Source organism: Trematomus bernacchii, unplaced genomic scaffold (assembly GCF_902827165.1).
Source record: "Trematomus bernacchii unplaced genomic scaffold, fTreBer1.1, whole genome shotgun sequence".
NCBI lineage: Eukaryota > Metazoa > Chordata > Actinopteri > Perciformes > Nototheniidae > Trematomus > Trematomus bernacchii.
The window spans coordinates 5,437,870-5,452,292 of record NW_022987593.1 but is presented as its reverse complement, the minus strand read 5'-3'; the positions used below and the strand labels follow the sequence as shown (position 1 = coordinate 5,452,292).

At 39.8% G+C, this 14,423-nt stretch overlaps 1 protein-coding gene across 1 annotated transcript in view; it reads right to left on the bottom strand.

Moving 5' to 3' along the window:
• grin2ab (glutamate receptor, ionotropic, N-methyl D-aspartate 2A, b) overlaps positions 1-14,423 on the bottom strand; it is a 95,195-nt gene that overhangs the window by 64,743 nt on the left and 16,029 nt on the right. Inside the window, exons 3-4 of the mRNA XM_034129248.1 lie at positions 9,018-9,242; positions 7,958-8,116 (exon numbers count right to left, since the gene is read on the bottom strand). Coding sequence (XP_033985139.1) covers positions 7,958-8,116; positions 9,018-9,242 — 384 coding nt within the window. The remainder of the gene's footprint in view (positions 1-7,957; positions 8,117-9,017; positions 9,243-14,423) is intronic.

Below are 14,423 nucleotides of genomic sequence, written 5' to 3'. Positions count from 1 at the left end.
GCAGAAAACTTCATCAACAAAAACTTGTCAAAAATAGAAAAAAGGAAAGTCTGCTGTAAAGAAAAGGGACTGTTTTCAATCCAAATGTAAAGTAAACATCAGCGTCCAAAGATGAAAAGCCCTCAAAGTCACAAAGGAATGATGAGGAGTGACTGTTTCAGAGCCAAATTACAGTGGGTATTTCAATGGACCTCCAAAGACCAAAACAACTCAAACACAAGACACTGTGTTGCAGATCTGTTGTCCTCCTGAATGGACATAATCATAGTTTTCTAACCAAATTAACAAATATTCAAACAAAAACCAGCCGTAGATTGGTTTATGGTTTAATTAGTTATTTACTTGTTTTAAGTTGTTCTTCAATAAAACATTTAGTTGGAAAAAACGAATTAAAACCCGTCTGTGTTTTTTTAGAGTTTCTTTTCGAGTTATGAACGATTTATTTACGCAGCTTTATGATTTTGTCGTTCACGTGCGGCACAGATTGCACAAGATGGGTTAAAAATCACATGAAGTGATATCTCAAGATTCCTTTTTGCTCATTGTTAAACTACATTAGAATGTACTGATGCAACTTATGCAACTTAATTTAATGCATTGGTATTCCAGTTACATTTATGAAACTTCTGATAAAACCACAGATGGCAAATAATCCATCCGAAAGTAAACTTCAAGCCATTTATTAAATAAAGGGGTTGTTTAAAAATGCTATATAACGCTTCACAACATATCTATTTATCTTTTTTATTCGAGTTTTTCTAAGGTTTGTATGGGACGATGTATAATATTACATAAATTATGCTCTTTGATGTACTGTACCAGTTAGCTGAGAGCTAATTTGGCAGATGTTTGCCTCCACTGCAGATGGAGATTTCATTGTGTATTTAGGTTAAGTCAATGTCTGTTCATCAAGTCTATGTGATATTTCTGTACACAGTATAATGCAGGCTGTTTCAACATAACCACCATATGACCCACAATATGCGTGCCTTTTTCCTTTATGCATATCTTAACCACCTCAACAGAGGTGCTCTAACCAACCAGCAGGAGAGTACTTGCCACTTGAGAATTTCTGTCCTCTATCTGCACTTTCTTCACAAAAAAAAACGTAAGAATTAGCATCTGCTGGTTGCCAATCACATTGACAAGAAGACTCTGGAAAGTCACTGTGCCAAGGCAAGAAAAAGTCCAGGACACAAACCACAGTAAAATACGAATTTTGTCATTTTAACATTTCAGTTTCGAACAAATATATATATTTTTTTGATATATTCTAAATTAAGCTGAATATTTTTACGGACAAATATGAGAGAGGTATGGATAATCTCTTCTAATTCATCCAGCAGAAAGCAAGTAAGCTTTTGATTTTTTAAAAACTATTCCTTCAAACTATATTTATGATGTTTGAGATGAATCCAAAATCTTAAAAGGATTTCTAATGATATGATATCTGAATTTGCTTTGGTTCACATTTCAGTGAATCATTGGTGTTGGTCTTTCTGACCTGTGATTGAAATACAATTTTCTGCGTGTTCAGAGTTTGTTGCAGCTGCGATTCAACAGAGAAACCAGGCTGCGTACATCCCACTGTTTACCAGAAATGGTCTGTGAATGTCACATAGTTTTTCTTGTTTGTTGACTGAAATAAGTCAAAGAAGAAGACATGTGTTTGTGTGGTCAAGGGACTTTTCCAAATCAACCAGAAAATACTAGTGTGGATATTTTCACACATCATAGTTAGTTTCTTAAAAAAACACTATGACTAAATGTGAACATAAACAATATTTTTTGATGACTAAGATGAGATGGCACAGATGTCATTAATCACCAACCGTGAATATATCAACATGCATTAGTGTTGAAGCAAAAGAGGAGACATATGTAGTTAAACACAATGAATCCTGACCGAACTCTCTCTTTGTTTGAGTCCGCAAATAAGGAGAGAAAATAGCATAGAATTTTTTCAAGTGTAGTTCTGTTTTCTCGACTGCGTACACCTATAAGAACGTCTGTTCAGCCATAGCGCATAACGAGAAAAGTCAGAAGTTCTCGGAGTAACTTACTTACACTAAAGGAAAGGGAAAGCTCCAAAAACTATACCAGTGCCTCTTAACATTACATGTCACTTGTTAGACGCTTTTATCCAAAGCGACTTACATACTCAATACTGTGGGCAATCCCCACAGGAGCAATTTGGGGTGAAGTGTCTTGCCCAGGGACATGCTGACTGCAATAGGGTTAGAACCTGTGACCTTCTGATCCCCATACCAAGGCTCTATCCACTGCGCCACACGCCTTTACAGTAAGTTAAAGTTAACAATGACAAGAACAGAGCTTGAGAAAAAGAAGCAAAGCTATATTTTTCATAGACTAGATTGACTGTTATATTTAATGTAATGTCCATAGTTTTCATTGACTACAATAAAATAGTTACAGTTTTATTATTTCAAAGATAAGACAAATATGCCAAGACTTTGAATTAACAAAAACTTGACAAGAATGATGTTGGTTTAATATTCATCAAAGTAACAAGGATATTTGACACACTATTACAAAACAAACACCGTCACACATAAAAAACATCTTAAAATGACCCATCTTGAAGCGGAGGTAGCTGGGGTTGTTATGATTTCTCTCTGGCCATCTCACCAACAGCCAGTTGTGTTAAATGTGGTGCCTAGCTAAGCCTGAAGGAACTGGGCATGAAAACGTGTGGTTTGAGCGACGCCAGAAACCTCAGCAGCAGGCGGAACAAAACCAAACGCTGTAGTCTGGTTTAGTCGCCATAGTAACCATATTAACCCAGCAACTTTGGCTTCCCTTTCCCCCTCTCTTTCTTTCTTTCTTTCTTTCTCTCACACACAAACCCATCATCTAATCTTGCATCACAGAGGGTTCAAGGCTAGCAAGGTTTCCCAAAAAGCCTTCTTACATAGCTGGCTGCTCCTCTCACACAGTCGAGCCACCAGAGAATAACAGCCGAGGATGGAGGAGCGGGAGAAGACACGACAAGATGGAGAGACAAGAAGAAGAGACAGGAAGGAAGAGAGAAAGATGGAAACAGGACCGGAGGAGGAGGACACGAGGAAAGTAAAAGCTTGAGAGCAAGAAAAAACTAAATTAAAGTGAGAGTTGGAAAGAGCTTAGTGAGTGATTGACACAGCAGAGTACTGCATCGTCTGCAAGTGACAGCAGGTGAGGGAAGTAGGTCTTAAATATTAAAGCGACTCAGCAGAGAACCTGGGCAAATGGCCCCTACTGATATGGGACATCCCAGGCTGCACACACACACACACCTACACACACACACATATTAAAGTACACAGACACCAAGGGCAGCATCCCAGAGCAAAGCAGAAAGAACACGCATGTTTAATTCACAACCCTCCATTTCAGCATGTTCGTGTTCCTACGCTACGCACTGTGACCCCCAACCCCCACCCGCGCTCTATGCCCCGCACAGCGAGAAGTAGGAAGTGAAGTCAAAAGATGAGATGAACAAGGTTGAATAAGTTAAAGGGGGGGGGGAGGGGGGAGGGGGGGGGGGGGGGGGGGGGGGGTAAATCCAACAACATCTCTTATTTCCCAAAGCGGTCCTGCAGTAATGGAAGTACAACATTCCTAACTAATCCGGTTCCTCTCCTGGGCTTTCGACATGCCCTCTTCACGTCAGCGCTGTGCTCCCTGAACGTGACTCCCTTCTCACAGCACACCATCCAACTTCCAATACATTATGCCTCACTGCTCCACACATGCATTATAAGTGATGACGAGGGGGATGGGGAAGATTGAAAGAGGGGGGGGGGGGGGGGGGGGGGGGGGGCTGGACCTGTTGTGACATCGATCCTTTTGTTTCATCCAGGATAAAAAAGATTGGTTTGGCATAACACAAATGAATGATTCTTTGATTTGTTAGAGCCGGTCCAATTCGGATGACATTTATTGTGGACATTTCCAATTCTGGCAGAGATACAAGGAGGAGTACAGAGTAGGCAAAAGCAGACGCTTGAATGAAAAAGTATTATTAGTGTCAGAGAGGTTCACTCCTGTCTTGTAGATCAATATTTCATCTTTTTCTTTTATGTTGTTTGTTAAGCCTTTTATTGTAATAACAGATGTTTTCTTTATCTATTTATTTTCAGGTGCATTCTTCTTAAAAAATCAATAAATAGTCAATAAAGAAATCACAAACAATTAAATAGAATTACATTCTAAGAGCGCGAAGGAAGATTTTTCCCATTCTGCTTCATGTATTGGGGTCTATTTGCAGGATACAGGCATCAGATGAGTGGGAGATGAATGATGGTGTGGACACATCACATCTGGTGATAGCCAGGGTTTGTAGTCGGGAAGAATTGCCTCAGTTTCTTGAGGTCTGAAGCTTCTTCTTATACAGCGTATATTAATTATAATTATTTAGAGATGTTACACATTTTCTTGCAACGTTACGAGACCACCAGTCAATAAGGTGGAAAAAGATTAAAGCAAAATCTTGACAGCACATGGTCCTGTCGTGATAAACCTCACACAACATTGAATATCAACATATTTATACTCAAATGAAAAGTGGTTAAAAATATTCTAGTGTCAAGAAAAAACTGATTAGAACTGAGCTTAAAATTCATACTGTGAAGACTTGAGGAAATATTGAGGAATAATTTTAAACCTGAGGAGTTTCTGCAGGATGTCTCTAGAATCTCGTACAAATCACAGTTTTCAGGGACACCTGCAATACCTGTGATGATGACTCTGCAGCCAACTGCTGATAAAAATGACAAGCACAGAAAGCCCTTACATGAAATGTGACATAATCATGACAGTTAAGTTTGCTTCTTGGCAACTTAAAGTCGCTTTAACACCAAGAATTTCACACGCTGCACTGCCCACCTCCACGTACTGTATTTCCAATATTTTAGAGCACTTGCCTGCCGAAGAGCTTTTTCTGTATTTTCTTGGCACTATCTCCTTCTTTCAGTTGTTTCGCTTTCCATTTAAAACATTAGTTGCAGATTACCACTGAGCCAGGATAACCAAGGCATAGCTATACTGTAGATTGATTTTAACATTAACATGTGTGTGTGTGTGTGTGTGTGTGTGTGTGTGTGTGTGTGTGTGTGTGTGTGTGTGTGTGTGTGTGTGTGTGTGTGTGTGTGTGTGTGTGTGTGTGTGTGTGTGTGTGTGTGTGTGTGTGTGTGTGTGTGTGTGTGTGTGTGTGTGTGTGTGTGTGTGTGTGTGTGTGTGTGTGTGTGTGTGTATGTGTGTGTGTGTGTGTATGTGTGTGTGTGTGTGTGTGTGTGTGTGTAGACAGAGACGCGAGGCTCTGCTTGCTCAGACTGCAGGAAGCACAATATTGTTTGTTAGACCGCAGTAATCAGGCTGAATTGTTACCGGCCCACTGGGATTTCTTTCGATCCTCCAGATAATCACCCCTCCACTGACAGCAGGTATAAAAGCAGCAGTCCAAGAAGTATTACATTAAGTCTGGTATTGCTTTGAAGGTCAAATGTGTTCGTTGGGGTTTCTTTATTCCAACTATTCACACCATTTTCTTTTAAATGTGTGTCTTATTTGGAAATGAATGAGCTGCTTAAGTTCAGAGCAGTGGTAAAGCATGGTCATTGGGATGAGATCACCCCCACAGTGTGAGTGTTGAGCACATGTGTCAGCCTCACAGAGTCCTCATCACCTCCATAATGGTCTAGTTTGGCTCTGCACCCCAGGCGAAAAGGCAACATGCTGCAACACAGCAACATGACTGGTGACGAAACAAGTCGTTGATCGATCAATTAGACGATCAACAGACAAATAATTGCGTTTATTTTGAGAATCAATCAATAATTTAGTAATTTATCAAGAAAAAAACGCCAGACGTGACAATTTGCTCATTTCATCTGGTTTATATCGTTATAAATGTAATATATTTGGGTTTGGTACTGTTGGTCAAACAATCAAAGCTTTTTAAAGATGTCACTTCTGGATGTGGGAATTTGTGTGTATCCATACTAATGTCTTTATTACTGTACATGTATTAGAGTGAGGAGAGGTTAAGTACTCCTTGCCTCTCAATAAAGGTGTATACTGCAGCCTGTTCAGTATGTTTGACAAAAGGGAATGTGTTTCCTGCTATTGATTCACATATTAGCAGTTTTCACCATTGTGCAGTATTTCAAAGGCGTACAAAATAAAGGATTATTTAAAAAAGAATCAATAGGTCATGAAAACAACCCTTGCAGGAGCTACAACAATACACAATGAAATCATTTAAAATGGACCCAGGGAATTCAGGGGAGGAAAATCATCAATATCCTCTCACACTTTTCTCCACATATTTGAACTATGTCCCTCTGACCACTCACACATCATAAATTGAGAAAGAAACAATGCATTCTCAATGATTTTCTGACTCACTGAGCCTCCATACTTGCCTTCCAGTGGGCTGCTTTTGCCCTTATTATAACCGGGCAGGGAGAGTTTTTATTTACAGGACAGGCCTGCAGGAAGGAGTTGCGGGGGTCTGCTTAGTTATGCGCTTCACACACTCACGCTCACACCTGGGAGATGCAGAAAACGGACACACTCTTGTACTTTTGGCCACTGAGCAGTTCAATTAGAGCAGTAGGGGGTTAAGCACCTTGTTTAATGGCACATCAACGGCAGCAAGTGAAGGAGGGAAAACCACAATTTATTTATTTTCCACATCATTATATACCCAGTGGGAGGTTTAAGCCGGTGACCTTCATTTTGCAACCTCACTCCCTTGACCTTGAGGCCAACGTCTCTCTTCCCTTCCTCTGTCTCTTTTTGTGTCTTTTCTCACTCACTGCATCGCCCATCAACTGCTACTTCAAAGGCTGCCGTTCTGCAGCAGTTATTGGTTCCTGTGTTTTGGCTGCTGTGCCCTGAGAGAATTAAAAGGTAAAGAACCAGTTGTGTTTTTATCAAAGCTTCAGTCTGTCTGTCATATAACGAGGTCTACAGAGTCAGTACCAGAGAGAGAATTCAGCTAAGAAAGAGATGTACATCCCTAACTTTGCAGTGAACACCACACCAAACAAAAAAATCCAATCTTAAAGGATGACTTTCTTTTCAAAAACGGGAAATACATTTTTCTGGCATCCCACTGAGCTCTTGGAGTGATGCAGCTACAGCTCATGATTGTTCTTTTCCTTTTTCTGGGCATTGCATAGCCCAGTTTCAGCCCAAGCAGAAAATGCATTATTATATATTTAAACAATGCTTGATCATTTGTGGAAACTCAAAAATGATGTACCAGAGAAGGCTGCATGTTCTATGCAAAGACTTCTACTGACCTTATGAATACTGCACTTCATAATGTGCACTATGTAACCTCTCGGATGCTAATGAACATAAACTGCTTAGGGTGATAAGAGCCATCAATCCAGTGCCTTTGCAGTGTTTTTACTCTGTACTTATTAATACTTAAAAAAAACGAATCCGCTAGAGCAGCTGTGATTGCAAAAACAAGCTTCCAAAACCTCCTGGTGTGTCTTTTTCTAATCTGCAACTTGCTGAATACAATTCCTCAGACTTAAAAATGGCACAAGGGAAGCATGTCCGTTCTTAACTCAAACAACCACAAACAAGATCCATTAGACCTCTATTGGAAAACGCTTTGAACATTTATATTGCCACCAGCTGAGAATATAAACATAGCTCAGATACTTTATAAAATAACATTTGTATATTGTGATTTATAGAGCGTGTCATTTTTCATGCAGTAGCGTAGAGGATAAGGTTGAATTGTGAGTTGCATTTCAGAGTCTGACCTAATTGCTAACATGCCAGGACATCTGAGAAAGTGTAGCTTAAGGAGCTTCATCCTTCAACATTTGAAGGTGGCTGAAAGGAAGGATTACAACTAATCTCCAAAACAAGAAACACTGTAGGGAAAGAAATATGTTCTGTGTGTGTGCTTAGATGTGTCGCGGTCGCTCACCTTGTCAGCCATAATCATAGAGGAGCCTCCGTGGACTCCCAGGATTGGAAGCTGCGTCTGAACGGAGAGGAAGTCGAGGATCTGGGCGATGGCCTCCTGATCGGTGCCATCAGCAAACACAAGGCCATGGAGACGAGTGCGGGACAGAAGCTCACACACCTGGGGACACAGGGAAACAAACTCAGGTGTGTGTATATTTGTGTGTTATAGACAGCGTGTGTATGTGTGTAATATTGATGAACAGTGATGTGACAAGTTCTGCGTTTAATGTGCTTTATTTGAATACATTGTACTTCTAAGATTAGTTGTTATGGAATACTCGTTTCAACTCAAACACATTTACAATAAAATATGTGTACTCTTTTTCAGCTACACTGGGCAGTGGGCAGCAAACTAATTGTTATCCCAACGGCTACGTTTAGCTTCAAATCATTTTAATTTTAGGCTGCGCTCACATGCATAACAGCAATTATCCAAGAGCGACCAATAACATGTCCTTCCAGCCAATCAAAGCACTGCAGCTCTTCCATGTTTCTCCATTGTGGGACTTCATAGGACAGAGTGGGTTGTATGCTGTACATACTGTAAAACCCCCTGAGTGTATTTTTATATATTTACATAAATAAAATGTGATTAATCTGACTGAATGGTGTGTGGCCTACCCCCTGCAGTTAAACTATAATGAAGATCATTGATATAAAAAAGCCATCGTTTCCTATAAAAGTGATCATCCCTAATAAAAAATGCAGACTTTGTTTGCTTTTTAAATGACAAGAAGCAATTTAATGGGCAACAATTATTGTGGGGTGCCCACTTTGTCAGCCCGGAACAGAGACAATCTCAACTTTCAAGAAGACCAAATCGAATCTAAAAAAACATTTGGGGATGTGTTTGAATGTTTTTGTATCTGATGAAGTTATTCACCTTTTGACGAGATACCTTTTAACGCTTATGTATTACTTTTACTTCTACTTGTGTTATAAATTAACAATACTTTTACTTTGTACTGTTTTTGTTACCCCTACCATCCCTGTTAATGACTGTACAAAATATTTCTAACCTGTGTGATGACAGATTTAGGGTCCGTCTGGTTGATCCTCAGTATAACCACAGAGATGTCCAGGGTGTCATCGGGGCGCCGATCCGGGCGAAGCTCCTGATCGGAGAGGTAGCGCGTCTCGCCCATGATGACACCCACACTGAGACCTGGAGGCTTCTGGGACGCCGCAGGCACCATCATCTGGGAGAGTAGGAGCAACATCCAGCCCACTACACCCATCATACCCTGAGAGCACACAAGCACGGAAAATTAACCCAAAGTACCATCTTGTCAATGTAAGTAACAAAGCTGAAATAAAAAATAAGTGACAATATTTCTTTGTCTTGTCCCGTTCTCTTCCAGCTATCAGCAGCATGCACATGTAACCAAACTTCCTGTAGGTAGTGCGGCCATCTTTCAATCAGAAGGTTGTGTGTTCGATCCCAGCCAACATGTAGGTGTATCCTTGGGCAAGATACTTCAACCCGAGTCATTCCCGATGGTATGGCCAATGGAGTGTGAATGTTAACTTCCTTGAGCAAGTGGCTCTGTATGAATGAGGTGTGAATGGATGAATGTACAAGCGCTTTAAGAGGTTGTAAAGACTAGATAAAGTGCTATATAAATACAGTTCATTTTCAATTTACCATTTTACATGTGGCTCAGAAGTAAGATTCATTCTGTTAGTGATTTTTTGTCTTAGTCCTGTGTCAAATGTCCTAGTTTTGATCTACTTTCGGCCTCTCTTTCATACACCAATGATTATGTTTTTAGTATTAAATTTGGGGTTCAGTAATCTTGGATTAATTTAGAGCTCAACTGTAGGAACTGCCAAACTCCCAATCTTCAAATTGTGTGCATGACCTGCTTTACTTCCTGATTTACAGCTGCCCAAATGTAATATAGAGACTATAGATTCATCATATACGTATATAAGTCTGGGTATTATTTATTATGTTAATCAAAGAAAAGTAGTGGTTTGTAGTTTTAGTCTGTAGACATTTTAGTCTTCAGATGATATGAAACATTTGACTCTCTCTAGTCCAGCAAAAAATATCATCTTGTTTCTTTTTCACAAGCCCTGCTTATATTTTCCCTGTGTCCTACATGAACTCCCACTTCTTGCTATCTTGGTTTGCTTGAAAGAAATTGAGTCACACCTTTTCAAACAAGTAAAAAATCGACTTCACCGTGCTGTGGACGGAATAATATATTTCGGACCATCGGGATATAAGAGTCTTGTTTATTCTGAAAATGTCTTCAAAAACGCTGTAAGTGCTGTAAAATGACCTGCTGGGTTTCTCAAAGAGTGGCTTGTGCTAGGAAAAACAGTGCGGTATGTGAGCTGAATGTGATTATTAGTGCATGTCTCAACTGAAGTGGCAAAGACTACATGATAGGAACACACTGGAGCTGGGAGGTACTGTCCTCATTCTGTCCTCCTCTATTCAACAATCACACATTTCATTTTTCAAAGTGTGCAACCATTGGTTGAGCAGGGTTAAAGGCAAACTTTATTTTTGCAAAATAACTAATCGGGCTTCATGAGACACCCTAAATCTCTCTCTCTTCCACTGTCTGTCTTTATTTGAACATAATCTATGCCTGTAGGCAATGTTCAAAGTAAAGTGTTAGCTATTAATGGATAAAATAACCCTGAAATAAATGTAATCTGATTTACCCAAGTCATGGGGGTATGAGGGGAAACATTCCAAAACGCTAAAGGCACACAAGTGTCTGCATCAATCAATAACATTCACCGAGATGATAAATAACGTTTCTTTCAACTCTATATCCTAACCAAATTCCAGTCTAAGACAGAAGAGTTTAAGCTCCTGTTCCCACTTCAACTTACTCTGTGTTACCTTTTCCTGTCATGTGAGCAGATCTAAGAGGAGCAGATGAGTAGAGCAAATGCAGTGTGAAATGCCTTGGGCTGAATGAGAGCTAATGAAACCATGATGCGAATGCTACGTTGCATCTCAACAATTTCTTACACCACCACAGTCCAGCAGAGCTGAAAAACACCCCGGGAGGAAACATCACGTCCACAAAATTAACCCAGTGTCTCTGTATCTCTTCATCCTGCCCTCTCCTCGTTTTTTTACTTTGCATCCATGTATGCTCTCCATCTTTATCCCAATCATTTGCTCTTAATGTGCCTCAGCTTTTAACTCTTTCTATAATTCTGCCACTCTGTCTTTCCGGATGGGTGAGTGTGTATATCTGATCCATGTCATCTCACACCCAGTCTAATCAGGCCAGTTAGTCAAGTCAGTACTTTCCCAGCTTGCTCTCTCTGCCCTGGCGCCCACAGACTAGCCTGCAGCTCCAGCAGCACTTAGCATACGCCGCTAAATCACACACCGCTACACTCCTGTCCCAGGAAATTAGTGTCAGCTCCAACCAACAGGACAAGATTACACTAACTTTCCCTGGAGTTAGCATCAAAGCTAACATCACTAGATGAAGTGTGCTGTGCCACAGCTTTCAAAATGGTCAACATAGCAGCAAAACTTTGGGTCACTGAGTGTTCCCGCTGTCATGCAGCACTTGGATGTCTGCTAAAAATCATTTCCGCTGACTCTTGTGATGAGCATCCAAAAGGTATGTAACCGTATCTAATGTCTTAGCGTTTATGCTAATATTTCCAAAAAAAGGAAATAATACAAGACCTTAATAATGTAACAATATGCAGCAGAATAATTTTCCAGTGTCCTGCTCTTCAACAATGTGTTTTAATGGTAGAAGAGTAACCAAAAGCTGCTTTACCGCAATAAAACATGGGAGCTGTTATTTGTCATCATCTAAACATGTTTCCTCAATTGTACAAATGTGCCTCTAAGCAGCAAATCAGTCTTGTCTATTAATGTTTTTATTCTCATGGCTAAAGTTAAATCTAGATTTGTGAAAATGATGTCTTTCTCAAAGCTATGAAAAACACACCATGTGTTCAAATGGGATCTGGCGTTAAGAGGCCCTCAAGCTGCTTCAGGGACAATGAATCAGAGGACGTCATTGTGCACAATGTAACACAACCCAGAGTGATTTTACTGGGATATAAGCACATCTTTTGGTTCAACAATGTTAGCCCTAACTCCTATTAAATAAAGCTCATGTGGGTGTAATTGCTTAAATCTATCAGTCCACAATTTCATTCTTTCATTCATCGCCAATGAAGCAGCTCTACAAAGTGTCTCTAGATGACAACACAAATTAGGCTCGCGGTTATGTGGCCTTGTTTCCCTAAAATAAAGAGATATTCCACTCTAATTCTGTTTTTTTAATAGCAAACACTCAACCTTTGTGGGCTTTAAATGGGGCTTTACAAGTTAGTCATTTCCTCATTACCGAACAACAAAGATTCATCTGAGTTTAAATGGATTTAAATGATGGCCAGTTTTGACTGTGGACAAAAAATAATATTCACTAACTGAATCTTCTGAAGCACAACCACATTTCCCATTGTCCATTAATGTTAAACACTAATTTATGCCAGAATGAACACATTTACAAATCAGTTTGTGTGGAGGATCGTTTCATGGCCACAATTGTTGTGTCTAGTTCCTTTTTCTATTAAATGTTTCCAACTAATTCTACACTATTTCCCCTACTAGGTATCACTTTGACATGCGTTCAGTGCAATGTTAGAGTGAACATTGAATTATACAATTGTAAATGTGGATGCTGGTGGAGACAATATTATTATTGGCCAGCAATAAATACAATTGGAGTGGTGAGCTTCCGGAGAGGGATCATCTAAAAATGAATTTTATACCAACTATGCAAAACTAATTCAATAAAAATGTGAGGCCCTGTGTGCCCATCTATTAATCCCAATCTTGTATGTCCCCCTTTATTATCCTATTATAATTGTATCGAGCCTTTCCCTCAAATATTGTTATTAACGCACCTGAGAATTGTGTAGTTGAACCTAAAGGTTTTGTAACATTGAGCACATATTAGTCGCCACTAAATGTAGTGTATTTTATTATTAACATTTCCTTCACAGCAAGAGAACACCACATTAACCTTCAACCTACACACTTATGTATTTGGCATTAAATGAGACAACATTTGGCTGTAAGCTTTCCAAAGTCTCAAGGTTAAACAGTTTATCATTTATTTTGTGTAATGTGGCACAGCCTCTGAGGCTTATGATAGAAATTGCCACCCTAAAATTACGTCTTGGCACCTCATTTTCTACCACAGTTCTTTTCATTATGAAATGTTCTTTTTACAATTTGGTTTTGTTAATCCCCACAGTACCCAGTTCCAAACTGAGCATCAGGGCAAGATTTATGTACATATTTGCACTGGCAATCTACATGAAATTAGTGGCTGGATTACTAAAGCAGGAACTAATTATCAGACTGTTTTTTAGGTGCATCCTGCATATAAACCAGATTCCCAAAGACACAGTGCAGCAGTGAAATGGGGGTAATATGGGGTAATGAACCATGAAAGAAATCATCCTTAGAAAAAAGTTGTGATTCTGAACTTGTTAAATGTTAAGTTTCCAAACCCTGATTGAAAAAAAAAATCAAGTGTGCATCAGCGTAATGCATTTTGAGGAAGTCAAGTTCAAGTTCAGGTTAGGTGGTGGCGAAGTGGATAGGGACTTGGGTTGGCAACTGGAAGGTCACCAGTTCAAGTCCCGGCAAGACCAAGTGCTACCGAGGTGTCCCTGAGCAAGGCACCGTTCCCTACACAATGGCAGCCCACTGCTCCTAACACTAGGATGGGTCAAATGCAGAGAAACCATTTTGTTACATAGTAAGTAGGCCTACTGTGTAATGACAATAAAAATAAAAAAAATTGTTTAAAAAGGTGACCACAAAGCCACATCTCTCCACACTGTTTGTGTTTTGTAAAAACATTGTGTACTGTTGTGCCTGTTTATTATTGCTGCATTTTTTATTCTAAGGAGCTGTCACTCATTTCTAAATAATTCACTGTAGCTCTCCTACACATGTTTCTGCTGTCATGGTGATTTATGCAGAAAGCAGGATTATTAATTTGTATCTCCTCCACCACAACCTTCCCTACAATTTCAAAACTGCACCGGTGTGGTAAATGCAAAGACTTTTCCTTGTCAAATTGACCCTTGAATATTTGGTGAGTCTCAATGTGCTAGAATGTGCAGTCAACCACTTTGATCAAATACTCCCCGTTATGTGTGCAATCCTGCTTTAAATGCATTTGCATGAATAAGAGACGCACACTTCACTGATCGCACGCAAGCAGTGTCTCAGATGAAAGGCAAACTGCGCTTCCAGCCCGGTGCACCTGTTTGATAAATAACATGCATCGACTGAATTTTATGTTGACTACTGCTGTCGGTTTTGCATTTGCTAAACAATGCAACTTGACAACATTGGCAAAGTTAGCAATGTGTCCTCAGTAGCTAGCAGCCAGCGCATAATG